Source organism: Pygocentrus nattereri, chromosome 23, assembly GCF_015220715.1.
Source record: "Pygocentrus nattereri isolate fPygNat1 chromosome 23, fPygNat1.pri, whole genome shotgun sequence".
Classification (NCBI taxonomy): domain Eukaryota; kingdom Metazoa; phylum Chordata; class Actinopteri; order Characiformes; family Serrasalmidae; genus Pygocentrus; species Pygocentrus nattereri.
In genome coordinates, this window is record NC_051233.1 from 27,139,849 (window position 1) to 27,161,280 (window position 21,432).

The window sequence follows — 21,432 nt, forward strand, 5'->3', positions numbered from 1 at the left end:
GCACAAAGTTGAGTAAACTGAGATAAAATCACATTTTATCATTGTAACATTTGGCCTCTAGCAGATCATTGCCAGAAAAAAAATATTGACAAAATACAATATCAGGAAATGCATCAATTTTCAGTAAATAATGTCACAATAATAATGGGAACAATGAACAGTTCTTATGCCAAGTTATGCTGTTCCTGTGGTCTATGGTTGCCAAGCAACATAAAGGACAAAGATTATTCCAGGAACATCACAATAGTTCTTAATAACTAGTGACACTGAAGGCTGGACATGATGTAAACATGCTAAATATTCTCATTTTATTTTTTTCATCAAATTTAAACACTTAAAACCTTTTTTTTTATTGTGAGCCCATATCGCAAACTGCGTAGCCTGTGCAAAAGTTACTGCACATTTTACATTTTTCATATGTTAACAAATAAATGGAAATTTGTGCTTTTTTTATGATTTGACTTTTTTGCATTTGACTCTGTCACGGATATCTTTAACCCAGTTTCAGCTGCCTTAAGAAATAATCGACCTTGATGCAGAGAACCAACTAACCAACATTTTTAGGCTTGGCAAAAAAGTTGGGACACAATCTGTCAGCTTAGTTGTTTCCATGCCAACAGTGATTGGTTGAGTGTGTTCATGTCGCTAAAAGTCAAACAGAGGCTGATTAAGATGAAGTTGCATTTCCAACGTCTGAAAAAGTTGCATCCATTGTGCAAGACATCATCAGTTTGACACGATTAATTTTTTTGATATCTGAATAAATAGTGATGGGCGTGTGATGACCTTAATACAGATTTCAGTGTTTGTGTGTGGTTATATGTGCACATATGGAGTATTTTACGGTGACTCATATTTTAGAATTGATTTTTTAAAAACACAGAAAAGATTTATTGCATGAAGTCTTAGACTCAGTCTTTCTTCTGCAGTCCACTTCTTTCTGGTGTGATTGTGGCTCTTGGGCCTCTAAACTCTTCAGTCAAATGTAATACTGTATGTAGGAGAATTCCAGCAGCGAGCAAAAGGGTGTTCTGGGAAATGGACACTGCTGGGGGACAGCAGGCCTGCCGCCCGCCATCCATTATTCACCACAGCAAGTTTAGCTTTCTAATAACACTCAACTTCCCTTTCTCTCTCTCTCTCTCTCTCTCTCTCTCTCTCTCGGCCAGGTGATTGGTATGTTGCCAGGGAAGGATGGCCAGACACCCTCCGTTAGTTGTGGCCCCAGGGTAATGCATCTCTCTCTCTCTCTCTCTCTCTCTATTTATCTATCTATCTATCTGCCTCTCTCTACCTCACCCCCTTTTTTCTTTCAGTGGACAGGATCTATTTCCTATTAAAGTTTCATTAAACCCTCCACACAGCGGTCAGGCTTCATGTTAGATTAGCATACTGTGTGATAGTGTCCTTCACATGGCCACAGTGACCAAATCGATCACTAATTTCCAGCCACTATATTTCCAGCTATATCCAGCGTTGTGGATTATTGTAGCTTATGGAATGTTCAAGAACTATTTCATGAGCAGCACAATGGGTTTAATATCTTGTCACACTGATACAGAATTTAGTTGATTTGTTTGTGTGTATACATTCAATAAAATACATTCAGTATTTTACAAGCCAATCAAATTTGAAATGAAACCCAGCCATTTTAAAATATCACTTATAGAATTTAGACTTCATTTCTGTGTGTACAGAACTGTGTAAATATCAGAGACTACCCTTCATTTAATTCACTTAATATCTAGGTCAACATCACTAAGTATGTTTGGGATTACTTGGATTGTAAGACGCAGAAAGTTCAGCCAACTTCTAAGACTGAACTGACAAACTGAAAGAAAATCTCCAAAAAAGAATGGAAGCTGTAACAGCAAAAGAGTGGAAACGCTAAATATTGGAAAAATAGATATTAAATTTAAAGATTGTGTAACATTCTGTTATATGTATGTTTTCTTTTTTCTGACAGTAAAAATTACGACAATTAAAATGATTAAAATGATCATTTTTTTTCAGGAAATTAAATAAATGAAGGGAGGTCTCTGACCTGCATAGTACTGTACATTAATGCCAGCTGACAACACACCTTGTAGGGAGACACTGATGGATCCCCTCAAGAAAGCGTGACTCCACGTGCTGGCTCCATTGTGTGAGTAGATTTTGATAGGGTTTACGGTTTCACGCCTGGAAACGAAACACCCTGGCCGTTAGACGGTCCACAGGTGTTGGGTTTCTGGTCAATTCTCCTAGTCTGAGCTTAAACTCTTCACTTATACAGTCAGGATGGTGCATGACTGCCTTGACTTATTCAAGACATCCTAAAGCACTACAGTTGTGTAGTGTTTTAATGAATCAACCACTCGCCAGCCACTTTATTTAAATCCCCCCACATTGTAACTGGCTGGTGTGCAGTTGTACGAGACTGTAGCTCGTTTGTTGATGCACAGTTTGTATTAGCCATCATCTGGCCCTTCTTCGTTGGTCAGTGTCTGACTAGAGAGCTGCTTTTGGCTGGATATTTTTGGGTGGCGGCCCACTCTCAACCTAACAGTGACGTGTAAAAACCGTGGCAACAGTACCAGCACCACACACTCCATGCTGTGCCAAGAATGACCCAACACTTAAATAACACTGGCACAACAGCGGTGAAACTGACCAATGATAAATGACGTAGAGGAAAGCTGGGAATTTGTAAAGATAACGTACAATGTGTAATTGTACATTTTATATATATATATATATATATATATATATATATATATATATATATATATATATATATATATAGTGGACCTACAGACTAGGGCTTTTTAATAAAGTGGCCAGAGTTACTGTATCTGATACATTAAGTTAGGACGTAACCTCAAAATAAGGTCTTTGCAAACCATTTAAAGGAGCTGAACAAAGCCGGTTTGACAGGTTTACCAATATTTTCCTTTCACTGAACAGTTTTCATTGATAATCATGGATTCATGTATTGATAATTTAGAATAAGATCCTCCTACTGTGGAGCAGATTTTCTAAAAGAAGTTCTTGATTTTCCCTCACTCTTTCTGGTAGCCGTTGGTCCGTATTTTCACTAAATATGTTAAAAGTTGTGACTTCTCAATATTTTGACTTAAAGGGCCCAATATGTGTCACTCATTCACTCCCTAGCCTGTTCAGATTTTATATAGAAATTAAGCTGCAAAAACTTGAACTGTCTTGAATTCTGTGTTTTTATGATGTCATATAAAACGAAGCATGCATATATATACATTAGTCTACCTATTTAGTCAGCATCAGTTTAGCCCCACCCTTTTTACACTGAAGTTATAAGAAGCGTTTCAACCCAAATTGCTTTTTGAGGCACAATACAGTGTAGTCAATCAGAACAGAGGTCATTAAAGGCACAGTATCAAAAATAGCCTGTTTAATTCTAAGAGATAAATAGAGGGCCTTTAAGTATTCAGACGGATTCACTTTGTATGGCAAGTATAGGGATACAGTGATGCCCATTTACAGCAGGATATCTGTAATGCTTATGTCCAATTCACATGGGATAATAAATTAATGCACTGTGTCACTAGTGTTTCCATTAGGTTGGGAATTCACAGCCAACAGTCAATATCACTGCATAAAGTCCAACTTTCTTTCTGTCGTTTTTACGTTTTAATGTTCAGATTGGAACACTTGGGGTAGGACAGTAGATATCTTCTTAAATGTATCCACAAGTAAACGAGTCCTCAAGTTCTCTCACGCTTAAGAAACTCTTTTCCACAGATTATGACAGCTTTTTACTGACTTGTCAATTTGAGCAAGATTAATATAATTTAGGGTTATTTCTATATCTCATTTTATAGAAGCTAACAGGGAGCATGCATTCGAAATAATGAGCCATTCTAAAAAGAAAGTGTACCTATTTTGAGAGAACATGTCATTATTTAGAAAAAATAAGTACCTTAAAAAGTCCAAATGATGAGAAGTCCAACATAAGACCAAATTTGACTGACATTGCTGCCAGAAATGGGGAAAAACAGCTGGCGTTGTTATTCACCTGGCAGTAAACAGCTTTTATTTGTTGGATCGGTATCTGAGCTACAACAACGATGGCCATATTAACCCAAAAATAAAAAGGTGTTAAACAGCAACACAATCATCCAGTCTGTATTTACCAGCATCATTGGTAAATTGGAGTAGGCGGTTCAGTATAATAATCATTCGTGTTTTGTGCTTTGAGAAGAAACGAGCGATTGCCCTTTCAGTCTTATCATAGGTGCTAAGTGGCCACTTAAATCAAGACCGTCGCTTCTGATTGAGTTTGTGATGCCGCTCTGATTCAAGTGACTTACAGGTTCTGTCAGATTACAAACTGAATTTACATGAAGCTCTCAGCATCACTCCATTTTCCTTATCGCTCCTTTCTACTCGGTTGTTGATTTTTTCATCTTATTCACCCATCCCTTGCTTTTCTCTGTCCAATTTGTCCTCCTATCCTCCACTTCCTGTTTAAGTCCATTTTTCTATCTGTTGCATTGTTTCTATGTCCTGTTCTTGTGTTCCTCTCCCAGAGATACAAAATCGGCAAAGATGAATGGGTAAGAATGACGGATATTCACAGACTGGAGTAGCACTGTAAAAGAAAAGAAAATGTAGAGGATAACTTCAAAGCGTGCTACGTTTACACAGTTTATGGGAAATGATTGCCTGGACACATTTTACTCCTTTACAGCACAACACAAACATCTAAAGTCCTTTCAAATGAGTTAAGGCAATTGTTTTTCAAGAAAAATTGGATAAACTCATGTGTTTGTCAGTAGCCTCCTCTCCACCGGCTACTTCTTCAGCCAGACTTCAGCGTAGTTTTAACCTCTGGCTCCTGATAAAGCTGATCTGCTGATTGGTGATGAGTCCCATGACATGCATGTGATCATTTGAGCCTGCATTAAAGCAGTGACTTTAAACAGCTATAAGCTATGATTTCATTTTTAAAAGTAAAAAAGCTTGTTCTTATTATACTTTTTACTGTTATTCAGCAAGATTTTGCCACTGAGTTACAAGTTTTAGATACTTTCATGTTTAAACATGAAGACATTTCAATATTCATCGATTACAGTGATTTAAGCACAAGCCTCAATAAATAATACTACTAAATATGTAACTTTGTATGTATTTTTTTCACATTTCTTTCCAAAGTGAGCATTTTTATTTCTATTTTATTCTCAAAACTGCTGCATTCTCAAAAAAAGATGGTTCTGCAAAGAGTCTTCAGTAAAAGGGAATGGATCTTACATAGAACCATGAGTCCTACATGGTTCTCTGTATGGTGAAATGGTTCTGCAGATTGATGGAGAATGTGTTGTATATGGTTCTATATAGCATCAAAAAGGGTTCTGCTGTTGTGACAATGTCAAGCTTGAAACAATAGTAGAACCCTTTTTGGTGCTATATAGAACCATTTTCAAAAAGATTCTACCCAGCACCTATATATAGAACTTGTGGTTCTAAATAGAATCGTTCCCAAAAGAACCTTTGTAGAGCCATTTTTCTAGACTAAAGTGTCTAGACTATAGAGACTGCTTTGTCATCAATCAAAGAAGACTTAATATTGATCCTATCTTTTTAAACATTTCCCTAAGTCTGGAAACTAGTATTATAATCTGGCTGAGAAATACTGTCCATCTAGCTCAGAACTGCTGAGTGTGGCCGGTGGAGACACAGCAGACATTTTTTTTGCCTAGAGCTGTAGAGGTTCTCATTAGCAGCCCTGTCTCTTCTCTATGCTGAACATCGAACTTAAGTGACCTGTCCAAGCTCTGCCACCAAAGCGTTCTTTCATGGCAAATGTTGTGCTTTGTTTCAAATCCTTACATAACATTGCATTTCCAGTTTATAATTCTATGATATTAAGCTATACTATACAGCTGGACCTGGACTATGTTATTAAAGAGCCACACTATGTTGTTTCAGCTGGACTGTGTTAATAAAGAGCTGGACTATGTGGTTATAGCTGGATTGTGTTAATAAAGAGCTGGACTATGTGGTTATAGCTGGACTGTGTTAATAAAGAGCTGGACTATGTGGTTATAGCTGGACTGTGTTAATAAAGAGCTGGACTATGTAGTTATAGCTGGACTGTGTTAATAAAGAGCTGGACCATGTGGTTATAGCTGGACTGTGTTAATAAAGAGCTGGACCATGTGGTTATAGCTGGACTGTGTTAATAAAGAGCTGGACTATGTGGTTATAGCTGGACTGTGTTAATAAAGAGCTGGACTATGTGGTTATAGCTGGACTGTGTTAATAAAGAGCTGGACTATGTGGTTATAGCTGGACTGTGTTAATAAAGAGCTGGACTATGTGGTTATAGCTGGACTACGTTAATAAAGAGCTGGACTTTGTGGTTATAGCTGGACTATGTTAATAAAGAGCTGGACTATGTGGTTATAGCTGGACTGTGTTAATAAAGAGCTGGACTATGTGGTTATAGCTGGACTGTGTTAATAAAGAGCTGGACTATGTGGTTATAGCTGGACTATGTTAATAAAGAGCTGGACTATGTGGTTCTAGGTGGACTATGTTAATAAAGAGCTGGACTATGTGGCTGTAGCTGGACTAGCCTAGTGATTGGAGCCATCAATCAGAAGTTTGCTGGGTCAAATCCCATGACTGACTAGGTATACTTGGTCGTGTCCTTGGCCAAGGCACTTATCCCCTCACTGCCCCAGGTGATGCTGGTCTACTATGCTCCCCGATTGGGTATAGCTAGGCAGCAAAATGACAAATTTCCCTTGTGGGACCAATACAGTACATAACTATGTGGTTGTAGCTGGACTAGATCATTACAGCGGTGATCCATGTTGCTGTAGCCAATGAAAACTACGCAGGTTGGGACAAACACACAAATTTGCCTCAACACTAATGCTATAGCTCGATTACACAGCAAAATACTTACTTACATCCTTAGTTACAACAACTGATAATGGTAACAGTGTGATGTTTTACACACATAGCAAATAAATGCACTGAATTTTAAAACATACTAATTAAGTACTCTAGAAAACACAGAGCGAAGAACTACACTTAAAAAATACGGTTCTTCAAGGATTCTTTAGGCAACGGTTCTGTGAGTTCTTTCATGCTCAAATGCGTAAATGGGTCTTTGCATGGTGACATTGTCCTTCCTATTGGTAGAGAATGTGTTGTGTATGGTTCTATACAGCACCTTTTTGAAAAGGGTTCTATACAGCACCTACTATTGTTATGATATCAAACTTGTAGCAGAACTTTTTTTCGTGCTCAATCTGAAGAACAATTTCACCAAGCAAAGAACCATTTAAGCATGAAATGGTTCCATTGCATTTACTAAAAAGCCTTGATGAACCATCTTTTTAAAGTGTGTAGGTGTTTTTACCAAAACTGCAGTTTCTCTTTCAGTTGATTTATTTATTTTTTTTAACCAGCGTTATATAAAGATTTTGCTATGAAAGAACGTATTTGTGGGCGGAGCATGGAGAGGTAATTTCAAGGAGTGATTACACATTTATACTATTTATAAAATGAGACAGAAGCTCATCTTTCAAGCTTTAGTGTACATGTAATATCCTACATGTACTGACCCTATTATTATGATACAGACACACATTTGTCTGGGCAGAATTATAAAACCAGGATTTTAAGTGCCAACTAAGTCTCTCTCTCTCTCTCTCTCTCTCTCTCTCTCTCTCTCTCTCTCTCTCTCTCTCTCTCTCTCTCTCTCTCTCTCTCTCTCTCTCTCTCTCTCTCTCTCTCTCTCTCTCTCTCTCTCTCTCTCTGTCCCTGTAGGCTGATGACACAGATAAGATGGGGGAGGTGGTGTACTTTCCACGCAATGGCACCTTCAATCTCATGTACTACCCGTACTATGGCAAGAAGGCCCAGGTAAATATACACACTCAATGAAAAGTTATAGGCACATTCTACTGCTTGTCTTGGTGCGATGTTATTGTCACAATAACCATAACAGATTTATGTTCTCTTAAAAAGAACTTATTAATATGTGGTTTATTGCCTGCCCTGCGTTGTGATTCGTTCACAAAGCATTCAGAAATGTCAAGAGCAAAGTTTTTGATTAGCTTTCTGCTAGACAGTGAAAACATGTTGGATCATTTGTTCCCACATCTTTCTATTCAATAACTCTGTTAGAGACCTCCTGTACACTCATTACCGCTTTAAGGTGAAGGCAAGGCTCAACTGCTTTAGTCTGAATAGGTTTTGTATGTAACTTTGTTCATGGTTGTGACATCACAACCATACTATTTTCTTATAAAAAAGCAACAACAGTGTGGTTTTATCTACGTAAGTGTGCAAGCAAGCACACATTTACATGTTCTGTCTACTTGTGCTGTCCATTTCATCTCAGCATGGGCATCTTTGTGAAGGAAGGAGGCAGGAGGTCCTCACCTTTCCCTTGTTTCTGTCCACTGCAGGTGAATTACTCGCAGCCGCTTGTGGCAATTAAGTTCCTCAACATGACCCTAAACACAGATATCAATGTGGAGTGCAAAATCAACGCCAACAACATCCCCACCAACAACGAGCGGGACAAGTTCGCTGGCCGTGTTTCCTTCAAGCTGAGGATCAACTCTAGAAACTAAGTGGACCGAAGTGCGTTACCTCAGTGTATATACACACACACACACACACACACACACACTTTATACACACATGCATACGTCCTCCTCACTCCATCCTATCATGCAGTGGGTGCTCTTAGAGACACATGCCAGACACAGCACTCAGTTCACTCTCTCAGCTGTGTTTACAGTGACTGTTGTACATTGTCACCTCCAGTGAAGGCGTTAGTGAGTGAATCAGAAATGCTAAGGCGCTGCTGATTGCGCTGTGTCTGCTTGTTAGGGCTGCACAGTATGGACAAAATATCATATAGTTACATGTTATGCATATGATATGCCTTGCAATATATTCAGAATACAATAGTGAATCAATAATAAACTCCCAGTCCCTGTACCAGGTTCAGAAAAAGAAATACTCTTGCCAGAGGAGCTATTGTGTGTGCAGGTCCCCGTAAGCACCAGTAGAAGTATTTTATTAATTTCAGTATGAATCACAGCTTTTTCCTCAAGTTATTGATTTGTTTAATCAGGGTGAAGTCAAAATCCAACTTCATTGATTTTCTCGTTCAGATTGGTAGTTTGTGACACAAATGGATTTGTGTGAGATCAGCACACAGTAAAACCCCTGATTGGTTCAAGAGCTCGTTTGCTTATTGCAGCCTTCTGTCATATCAGGCAACAAGGCTTGTGCCATAACATAATAACATCTGTGACTGTGCAGCCCTAGTGTGAACACACATCTGCGTGTGTGTGTGTGTGTGTGTGTGTGTGTGTGTGTACACTGAGCATTTCAGAACTTACTCTATTTTCTCAAAAATCAAAAGGCGAGAAATCTATTTATATTGCATGATTATCAATGAGAAATGATCTAAAGCGGTGCGATTTTCATGTCATGCCTCAGAGGCAGGGTGTAATAACACTAATAACAATAATACTGTACAATACAATACAAGTGTTGTTAAATGGTTTCATAAGTGTGTTTCCATGTTTTTCTGGCGATAGTTATCCTCGGCTGCCAGTGATGGAGACGACCACATTTCTGCATGTGTTTTCCCCTCAGGGGTCATTGAGGGGAAAGATGTATGTGTGTCTGTAATGCTGCGTTCATGACCAAGTGGCCACCTTTTAAGCAGGAAGAATCCACATGTACAGAACTCGGAATTCCCACTCTGAAATTAGGAGTTTGTCAAGAGCGACTTCTCCGTGTTGTAATGCCATGACATCATTTATGTACAAATGATAGCGCGTTTTAAGCTTTTCTATTTGCATATGGTGTTCTGTTTATGTTTGATGTTGATCAATACAGGGAGCAAACTTATATTATTATAATGTGTATAAGATCAAACTCTGTGCTTTCATGTCAGATTCTGTGCTATATTAGCAGTGAAGTACCAGCCACCTTTAAAATAAATGAAGAATTCACAGATCTTAAAGAGTATTTCAAAGGAAGCTTCCTTCCGCAAATTGTTTTCTTCATTCTGCCCAGGTAACTTGATGTAAACAGAGTACTTTGGAGTGGTTTGATGTGAAATGGTTCATTGTAAAGACACTTACCAACGCAGATTTCTTTACAGTGGAGGTGATAGGAACCAGAGATCATGATGCCTACAAGGCAAACATGGACATTATTACTACCCAATAAGACCAGTGAATCTACACATAGCTTCTGAGTTTTATATGTAATATAAATATTAGTAAAATAATGGAAAACTGAGAAAATACGTTTTCTTCTGGAACTATGTTGCCACACAACACCCTATACCTCTTGTACCTCTTCACCATGAATGGATTTTAAAAAATATGTTTTAGGCCAAATCCTTCTCTAAACCTATAGTAAAACTATAAATGCCTTAGGCAACAGGTTTAATGTAGTAGCTTTCTGTGAGGGAGCTTTTAGAGGTCCTCAGACGTCTGGTTCCTATCACCACCACTGTGGACACCTCTGACTCAGAAAGTTTCTCGAACGGAGCATTTTGCATCAAATCGTTTACATTTTAACCCTCTTGTCATGCAGCAATGTTGGCTTTAAAGCTGAAGCAGCTAAGAAGCTCTAAAGTGGGACGTAGGAAGCTATGAGTTGGAAAATTCCAAGCTCCCATTTGTCATGGATGCAGCATAACATCTACCCCCATTTTACTATTTGTTTGGATTTGTAAGAGAGTTCATGCACTGGTCATTTCTGCAGTTTCATTTTTGCCGTCGTTGTGTGCGTAATGCTGACATCACACGCACATCCTACATTCTCCAACACTCCTCATTTCTATGAGATGTGGCTATTTATGATGATTTATATGTACAAATAGTTCATTTCTTCTGTTTGTTTTGTTTTTGGTTGGGTTTTTGCATGTATAATAATGTGTATTTCACAAGTGGAAGGGATATTTTCTATTGATTTGCACTCAGTCAGGTTCCATTTAGTGGAGAGGAAGACAGATGTATGTGTGTGTGTGTGTGTGTGTGTGTGTGTGTGCGTGCGTGCGTGCGTGCGTGTGTGTGTGTGCGTGTATCTTTCTCTATCTTTTATCCTTCTTTCTTGTATCATGTCTTACGTTATTGTGAGAGCATTAGCTCTCAGCTCATTTGGAGGTGGTAGAGATAGAGAACGTTAGAAAATTGCAAAGGAAAAGTTTTGTCTTTCATTGAAATCACTCTGCAACTCTGTAGCGCAGTTCGCTCTGCAACCTGCATGAGAGAATAAAACAAACCAGTTACACTCACTTCATTCCTGCTTCTCTTCATTCCCTCCATCCACACTGCTGTATCATCTGTACCTCGGGTGGTTAAAAGGACACTTCAACATTTTTTACCTAACCTCTGTCTGCTATATATATATATATATATATATATATATATATATATATATATATATATATATATATATATATATATATATATATATATATATATATATATATATATATATATATATATATATATATATATATATATATATATATATATATATATATATATATATATATATATATATAAAACCCATCTACTCATAATGTGCTCATTATTATAGGAGCCGGGCGGCACGGTGGCGTGGTGGGTAGCGCTGTCGCCTCACAGCAAGGAGGGCCTGGGTTCGATTCCCCGGCCGGGTGATCAGGGTCCTCTCTGTGTGGAGTTTGCATGTTCTCCCCGTGTCTGCGTGGGTTTCCTCCGGGTTCTCCGGTTTCCTCCCACAGTCCAAAGACATGCAGTCAGGCCAATTGGATGTGCTAAATTGTCCCTAGGTGTGAGTGACTGTCTGTGTCTGTGTGTCTGCCCTGCGATGGACTGGCGACCTGTCCAGGGTGTATCCTGCCTTCCGCCCGAAGACTGCTGGGATAGGCTCCAGCTCCCCCCCGCGACCCTGACGGAGAAGCGGCTTAGAAAATGGATGGATGGATGGATGGATTATAGGAGCCAGTGGGCAGTTAGTTGCAGAATTCTGTCAGTAAAGGTTTATGAAGCTTGGAAAACTGAGCTGGAACACATTCAGTAAGACATTTAGACTTTCTCCCACGTTTGTCTCATCCCAAAAGCTATATTGCTCATGATATATAGTTAGATATTTCAGTAACAAGGGTTCTTGGAGAGTATTTGGAGAGTACGGGGGGTTTTCCGTTGCTATTTCACAGACAGAAACGTGAAAAATAGTTTGTGGTAATCAACTGTATGCTTCAGATGCAGCAGAGAGAGATTAGGTTAAAAAATGCTGGACTATTCCTTTAAAGAGGCTCATCAGTTCCACAAAATGAATGGCATAAGGTTGAGTGACACACACACACACACACACACACACACACACACTGCCCTTCTGTGTCATATCCTCCAGCAGCACCAGTGTGTGTGCTCTTCCTCTAACTAAATAATCTCTTAATCTGATTGGGTAATCCAGGGCAGGTAGTGTTCTTCATCCCTCCATCAGTCAGCTTTTCCTCCCCACCCCCACAGCACCTGCTCTTTCTTTCACTCTGTCACATTCTGTCCTTCTCTATTCTCTCTTTATGCTTTTTTTCTGTTTTACTTATTGAACTTATGTATTGATATATATATAAAACCCCTAATATACGTGTTGCTGTTGTCAGAACAAAACATTGGCTCTCCAAAATGGTAACTTTACAGGAGAAGGAAAAAAACTACTTTTAATGTAAATCAATGGAATCAGACTTTTTTTCCAAGTCATTTTTGGCCATTTCTTTTGTTTTATTCATCATGAAATAATCATCTAAAGGGTAAGAGGTGTTTTCAAATTATGTCAAAACTGAAAAAACGACAAAAATTGAGATATGAGGTTTTCTTCCGACAACAGTGATTATATATAATTATTATATATAAAATATATAATAAATAAGGTTAAGCTAAAGTATATTACTCTTTACTCTTTATCAAAAACACATTGTCTAATTATCAATGTTATATTATGAATATATACACCAATATATGTACCAGTATTTACTGCTGGTATGTACAGTAAAATTCAATAAGGAATGTAGAACCTCCACATAAACCCCTTAGGGTTTAAAGTGTGTGTGTGTGTGTGTGTGTGTGTGTGTGTGTGTAATAAATACGACCCCAGAGGTCCCTGTCCCTTCACTGCCCAATGCATATTTGATAGCCGTGCTGTGAGGAAAGAAGCAGACAGCCGATCCATCAGACCACAGGGGTCAAAGCACTATTAAATATTCATGAGCCTCAGGTTCCATATCGCCTCTCATTAACACAGCCTGTCACAGGCATCCGCTCTCATTAGCATATGCAAAAAGAAAGATGTCTTAACATACTGCCATCAGCAACATTCACTTACCACGTGCCAGCCATGAACATTTCAAAACAAGAACAGCGCCTCCTGGTGACTCCTCCTGGTATAGTGGAGTGGGCTGCACACCCTCCAAAATGAACTTCCTCTGCCTGGTTTGTGACATTATCATTACAGTTTTAAAGGGCTGTAGTTAGCTTCATATTCACACAGCTTCTTATTGGAGGAACCAGAAATGTACCTGCTGCACCCTTTTGAATTAGAATAAGAGGCCAACTTCAGCTTCATACAGTTTTCAGAGACTTTTCACGGCTCAATCAACAGTCGTATTTTAACAAGTGCAGCAACAGTGTTAATTAGTGTTAATTACATCTTACATTTCCTATACCCACCTATATCCATTATATAGTACTAAAGGTGATGCAAAAAGCAATATTACGCTGCATATTTTTCTTTTACGCTGCATATTTTTCTTTGGTCTTTTTAGTTGGAATGTGTGAAAACTGGTTTGATAGAGTATAGCAATATGAGATATAATGAATATATATATATATATATATATATATATATATATATATATATATATATATATATATTTATATGTATATATATATATATATATATATATATATATATATTCACTGATGTACATTTGAAAGTCTAGATTTAACACAAGAATGGGCTGAATGTGTGAAAAAAGAAGCTGTATTTTTATTCTCAGTGCTTTTTCATTTGAGATTAAGAATGTATTGCTATGGAATGTAAAAAATAAAGAAGTTTCAAGCTTGAGGTTATAACCAAATAAAATGCAAACTTGAGAGCTACAGCTACACTCTTTGTCCCTCAGCACTTTTTTTTGCTGAACAGCAATACTGAGTCCAAGTTCAATGCAGACAACAGTGATGTGTATATATATATCACTGTTGTCAGAACAACAGTCTCCAAAATGGTAACTTTACAGGACAACGAAAAATCCTACATTACTTTTAATGTAAGTCAATGGAACCAGACACCTTTGCAATTTGGGTCATTTCATCTGGTCCAGTCGTCATTTGATCATGAAATTTACATACAATGTAAAGGGCAACGGGTATTTTAACATTATGTCAAAAACTAACAAACAAGACTTGTTTTAATTACAGCCTGTACTGTCAACAATGCTTTAAGTGCGGAAATTTAACCTAGCAAGGTGGAGCGTGTGAGCCGCCTGCAGATGTGTTCAGTCAGAATGTGCTGTGACATCACAACCATGACTAACTACATATTCTGGACTTGCTGGCTAAAATAACAGGCCTGGAGTTTATTTTATAGAAAATAATCACAGTTTAAATCACAGTCAGGCCTAAAGGTGTGTGTATTGAAGCGGGTGATGTAACAGTTCTGTTCTCGGCTCTTCTTAGAACTGATGCAGCACATTTAAGCTCAGGCGCTCCACTGTGTTCAGTGATTAAAAGGGAAGCATGTGGGCCTTTCATCAAACAGATCAAACCAAAAGAGGGCAAGAGAGACAAGACAGAGCAGGTAGAGGGTTCAATACGGTCTGTAATCTCTCTCTCTTTCTCTTACTAAACTCCCCCCCCCACACACACACACTCATGCACACATATTGCTCAGTGTAATTTGATTCCTTTTTAAGTCCTGCGTTGTCAGTCATGCGTTCATTTCAATGAATGTGTTTAATCGGCTTGTGAAAGCAACCTTTCTCCCTCACCTTCACGTCACATCACCTTCTCTCTCTCTCCTGCTCTCCTGCTTTCTGTCTCCCTCCATGAATGACATTAACTCTGAGAGAGAGAGAGAGAGAGAGCAAGAGAGAGAGAGAGAGAGAGATTAGGCAGTATTAAGGGTATTTGGAGTCTAAAATAGTCCTATCAAAAGCAGGTGACGCTCACGCACAAGATGACACACACACTCGGCTTCACACTGCAGGTCCAGTCCTGCAAGCTGTCTTTCACAGGCCAGCGTCTACTTTGCAGGCATTGTTACTCCTCATATTCATCCATTTAAAAGGCCAGGCTGTGGTCATCTCTTCAAAACAGCCCCATAACAGTTCACTCAGTCTCAATCAGTGATGTTGTTCCATACAGAAAAATACACGTACGCATATTGATGCCAATTTTTTCTTTGGACAGCGGCGATGTGTACATCTCTGCTCTCGGAACAAAACCTCTTATCTCCAAAGTGCTAAGTTTACAGACAAAGGCAAAAGCATACTTCACTTTCAGTGTGAGTCAATGGAACCAGACATTCTTTCCCAGTTATTCTAGTTATTCTTTTGGTCCATTTATCATGAAATGTATACACAGTCATGAGCACCATTCATTTTCAAATTATGTCAAAAACTAAAAAAACGACAAAAATGAAGATGCTGTTCCGACAGCTGCCCTGTGATGGACTGGTGACCTGTCCAGGGTGAATCCTGTCCTCCGACCAATGACCACTGGGATAGGCTCCAGCACCTCCCTGCGACCCTGAGGGAGAAGTGGCTTAGAAAATGTGTCTGTGTGTATGTGTTCTGACAGCAGTGAGATATATGTATATATATACATATAGCTACAACAGTACAGAGACTACTGTAAATAGCAGAACACCAACTACAATAACTACTTTTTAAAAGGAAATTCCACAGATTTTTACTTTTTTTTTACATAATTCAGCACTAAAGATATGTGAAATGATTCATTTGTAGAGACATTTATAGACTCAGATTTCTTTACAGTGGTGGTGATAAGAACCAGGGGTCACAATGTCTACAGCATAAATATAGCCAGTATATTTACCATCCAAAGCCACTAGTGAACCTATACCCATCTTATGAGTTGTATATGTAATGTTGATGATAGTAAAATAGTGGTAATTCTTTATATGTATATATATATATATATATATATATATATATATATATATATATATATATATATATATATAAAAGCTTCCTTTGGAGACTATTTTGCCTTAGAACTTCCATAAAATAAACTGATTAAAATACGCTTTACACCAAAAACCTTATGACAAAATTACCATAAAACAATGTCTCAGACATTTGGCAGTGTATTTGTGATTTTCAGTTAATAACTTTCTGTGAAAGAACTTTTAGATACATTAAAATCCCCAGACGTCTGGTTCCTATCACCACCACTGTGAACAATCCTGACTTGGCAAGTTTCTCTAGAGTGGAGAATTTCACACCAAACCACTCTGAATGGTTTTGTCATATCTTAACCACACAGTTGTGCAGAAAATCCCACATCCTGCAAGCAAATCTTTGACCCAAAGGTAAGAAATATCAAAAGTGGTTGAGTAAACTGCGGTTAAACTGACATTTTTGATGACCTCAGTGGGGCTACACTCCTTCACGTTTCCTCACCTCATTATTTTTTATGTGGATGACACCAAAACTAAAAAAAAAATCACCTTTTTTCTGTGCATATTCAGTCTGGCCACTGCGTTTCTTGCCATAGACGAACTGTTTGACCCCTGATTCTGTTAATTAGCATCATTCTCGCTGACAGGCCTTGTGCTTTGTTCTTGAGCTATTCGTAGCAAGCTCTTCTTGGAACCTGCACAGGTGACTGACGTAGAACATCTCAAGATACATGACTTTGGTTTGGCTCCACTTATAATAGGATGCAGTTCTCCTGCTTTGGCAAGTCACTGTGTCCCTTTGGATGAATTAAAGGAGCCTCTCGCTGGAGTTAAAGGGGAAGTCCACCAATTTTCTTCATAGTTAAATGGTCAACGTGCCAGCAGAGTCATTCAGAGTGGTCTGATGTGAAATGCTTCATTCTAGAGCAACTTACAGAGTCAGAATTGTTCACAGTGGTGGTGATAGGAACCAGACATCTGAAGTGTTTTAAGCTTCTAAAAGCTCCCTCACAGAAAGCTATTACATGAAATTCTAGTGTATACACAGGATGATGTGAGACATTGTTTTGTGACAGCATTTTGGCCTAAAATATATTTTAATACATTTATTTTTATTAATCAATTTATGGAGGGATACACAAAGGGCGTTATAAGGCAAAATAATCCCCAAAGGAGACAGATATTTGCTGATTTTCCACTATTGTGCCACCATTGACATTACGTATAAAACATTAGAACACTCATGTAGGTTCACTGGTCATTTTATAAACTGGATAATAAAAGAAATGGCTATATTTGCACAGTAGACAAGGGTGACCCCTGGTGCCTATCACCACCACTGTAAAGAAATCTGAATCAGTAAGCTTCTCTACAATAAATCATTTTACATCAAACTACGTTGAATGACTTTTATTTATATCTCAACCACTGCATCATGCATTTTAAAAAGTTGGTGGAATTCCCCTTTAAGACAGCACCTGAACTGCTCAGATCTTCTTGTGTGCAATGCTGCCCTCTGCCTGCAGCTAATAGAGGCACACATGAGTGACGTTATGAAAAAAGAGCAACAGAGCTTGGAGTTCTGCCTAACAACCACTGTAAAGCAGTTTTAGACCTCAAACACATCATCCATATGGCTCGACACAGCTGAAGAGGAACACTGTGTCCATGTGTCCATGTGTCTATGATAAACTGGCCTTCGTGGATCCAAATGTCGATGACATCTATGGTGCAAATTTAGCCTACAAATTTAACCTGGCTCTGTCACCAGCTCTTTCTGGTCTAACAGTCTTAGAGCTTTCAGTGAGCTGTTTTATATCAATACACCCCACAAATCCCTCCTGCACCCTTTCTGGACCGCCACTGGGCATCTCCTCTGGACGTCTTACCTCTTCTTCCCTCCAGGCTGGATAACTGATGTGCTCCTGGTGGAAAAATCTAAGCTAAGAAGCTAAGATCAAACATGCTAAAGATACTTTAACGTATTTGTAAAAATACAGTCATTTTTCTTCTCCTTGTTCATTTTGCTCATAATTCTCTGTAAGTTAAAGAAATTTTTCAGAATTTCTGCATAATTTAGTCATTGACGCAGAGCACGTTGTTCTAGAGAAACTTACGGACTTACCGATGCAAATATGCCATTTTACTTGCCGTTCAAAACCACACGTGTGTTTTCATATCGCTGTTGTCAGAAGAAAACCTTGCATCTCCATTTTTGGCGTTTTTTATTTTTTGACATAATTTGAAAACACCTGTTAGCCTTTAAATTGTAGGTAAATTTCATGATGAATGGACTAAAAGAAACAGCCCAAACTTGGTGCAAAAGGTCTGGTTCCATTGATTTACATTAAGAGTAAAGAAAGCATTTTCCTTCTCCTGTAAAGTTACCATTTTGGAGATTTGATGTTTTCTTCAGACAGCAATGATATATAATGTGACTATAATAAAGCCAAAATGTAACAGTGGGGAGCGATGAGGAGACGGACGCATATGCAGAGAAAAGTGAGATTTATTAAGGGTAAATCCAGAATCAGGGTCAAGACGGTCCATGGTCAGAGAGCCAACACGGAGAGCAAGAGGGACGGACATAACGAAACAAACACACATGGCAGACCAAAATATAAGCACATGGATAACTGGGAGGGGCCAATCATGAGACAAAAACACTTTCTTTTGGGACTATTTTCTTTACAACAGCCTACATATGTATCTTCACTATTAATGGATTTAAAATACTGTATCAGGCTTTAGGCAGCATTTATGTAAATATGTCATGTATCAGCTGTCTGTGAGGGAGCTTTTAGAGGCATTGGATTCTTCAGACGTCTGGTTCCTATCACCGGCACTGTGAACTGTTCTGATTCGGCAAGTTTCTCTGAAACAGGGCATTTCACATCAAACCACTGTGAATGCCTTTGTTTACACCTTTACAAATTAATTATGATTAAGTGATACTTAATAGTCCCACAAAGGGGAAATTTCACCTCTGCATTTAACCAGTCCGTGCAGTGAAACACCACATACACAGTAGTGAAGACACGCACTAGGGGGCAGTGAGCACACTGGCCTGGAGCAGTGGGCAGCCCTATCCACAGCACCCAGGGAGCAGTTGGCAGTTAGGTGCCTTGCTCAAGGACACCTCAGTCACGTACTGTCAGCTCAGGGGATCAAACCAGTGACCTTCTGGTCACAGGGCTGGTTCGCTAACCTCCAGCTCACGACTGCCCATTATTTAGAGATTTTGTGAATTTGGTGAAATTCCCCTTTAAAATACCAAAAAGCAGCATAAACATATCAGCCAATGCAACAAACATAGATTTTAAAAATACAAACTTTTACGGTTACACACACCATATTCAAATGGACTGTTACTGAGGTTAATATAATTCAACTGTTTTTACAGCTAGTATTACAATCTTTGATTTTTACGAATATTTCTCATAGTATTTATAGAGTTATTGGCTCCATGTCTGGCCGTGTGTCTCTTATGGCTGAAAGATAACAGGTGTAACTTGTAACAGACCAGAGTCCAGTATGAAATACAAGCTCAGCAGCTCAGTGTCATAAAGTCTGATATGATAAACAGTGACCTGATAAAATGAAAACAGGACAGCCGCAAAAATCAAGACATGCAAAACAATATCTGGCAACACCTTCTGTCCACAGACACAAAGGTCCTTTTTTTAGACCAGCTGAATCAGGTTTTCTCATGGCAGCCAAGGAATGATGCCAAAGGAACTAGAGCATCAGTGAGGCATAACAAAGCTGAAGGTCAACATGCAATGAGCAATGACCACTTTAACTTATCCGATTATATCAACCACAACTTCTATATCATGTTTCACTCAGAAATGTGTCTAAGCACAGAAGTAAAATGTGTTAGCAATGTCCATTCACATTGACTTCAAGGTCTTTTAAGCACTTAATAACCTGTATTTAACAGCGAACCTTTTTATTAGTGCTCAGAGAGAAAGTGTTCACATGAAATATCAGAATTTTTTGCGTATGAACATTTTGTTGCCCAACAATAATCAATGCAATGCACCCAAATAAGTGTCCCTCTGACCAAGTAACGTCAATTGAAATGATCTTTCTGTGCTGCAATGATGTCAGTGAAGCACCATCATCTTCCTCTTTGGAGTGCTTTATCCCTGATCACCTGAAGATCTAACATCAATATCTAAGGCCTCAATTTAAATGAATGCACATAGATATAGAATAGAGAACAGCTCAATTGCAAGTGTTAAGTTGACTTCTATGGGGTTTTATATTGTCTAGTGGAACTCTGTTGACATGCATTGCAACTTCATAATTCTCTGTAATTGTAATTCAGAATTCTATAATTCTCTAGCAGAGGAGTGCCGTATCCTAGTCCTGATGATCTACCACCCTGCAGAGTTAGCCTAAATCTAACACGCCTGAGGTAATGAAGACCTTCAGGGACATCTGAAGGTCCATTGACTGTCCAGGGAGGCAGATCTCCAGGACAAGGATTGGGGACCCCGATCTAGTGTGTCCTATAGTTTCACCAGCCTGTTGTATGTCCTTATAGTAAACCCAGCTTGATTTATGTACTTGTGATATCAAATCAAATCAAACTTTTTTGTATAACACTTTTTTTTTACAACGGATGTCACAAAGCAGCTTCACAGAATTCCAGAAAAGACAGAGTTTTAACAAGAATGTAAAACCTCCAGGTGAGCAAGCCAGGGGCAACAGTGGCGAGGAAAAACTCCCTCAGAGCTGAGGAAGAAACCTTGGGAGGAACCAGGCTCACCAGGGGGGACCCATCCTCCTCTGATCAAACTACCTACAAATGATTATATGAAAACATCAGTGTAGGGTGGGCAGCTTGTCCAAGGTAGGTGGTGGTAGCTGGGGCGTGGGCAGCTGGTCTGAAGTGGGTAGCAGGAGAGCTCGACAGTCAGTTGTCTATCAGTGTCCGGCATGTGGGCGGTTGTGTACTCGGAAAAAAGGCAGGGAGAGGGAATTCGTTTTATTCTGTCTGCTGTATGTAAAACAGGGCATGTGAACATTTACAAAGTGTGGCTAACGACTGACAATTAACTACCAAAAGCTAAACTGAACAAGTGGGTTTTCAGCCTAGTTTTAAAGATTGAGACTGTGTCTGAGCCCCAAACATTTTCTGGAAGATCATTCCAGAGTTTGGGGGCTTTATAAGAAAAATAAATAAATAAAAATAATCACTTATGGCTTCCTTCATCACTA

General features: G+C 38.8%; 1 protein-coding gene across 3 annotated transcripts in view; it reads left to right on the forward strand.

Moving 5' to 3' along the window:
* atp1b2b (ATPase Na+/K+ transporting subunit beta 2b) overlaps positions 1-11,308 on the forward strand; it is a 29,932-nt gene extending 18,624 nt beyond the window's left edge. Inside the window, exons 5-9 of one of the 3 annotated variants that reach the window (XM_037533358.1) lie at positions 1,170-1,229; positions 4,548-4,574; positions 7,801-7,896; positions 8,445-8,622; positions 9,594-11,308. In XM_037533358.1, coding sequence (XP_037389255.1) covers positions 1,170-1,229; positions 4,548-4,574; positions 7,801-7,896; positions 8,445-8,612 — 351 coding nt within the window. In that variant the 3' untranslated portion in view covers positions 8,613-8,622; positions 9,594-11,308. Of the gene's footprint in view, positions 1-1,169; positions 1,230-4,547; positions 4,575-7,800; positions 7,897-8,444 lie in introns of all 3 variants that reach the window. The other 2 variants (XM_017700325.2, XM_017700333.2) reach the window with 2 other exon arrangements.
* The last annotated feature ends 10,124 nt before the right edge of the window (positions 11,309-21,432 follow it).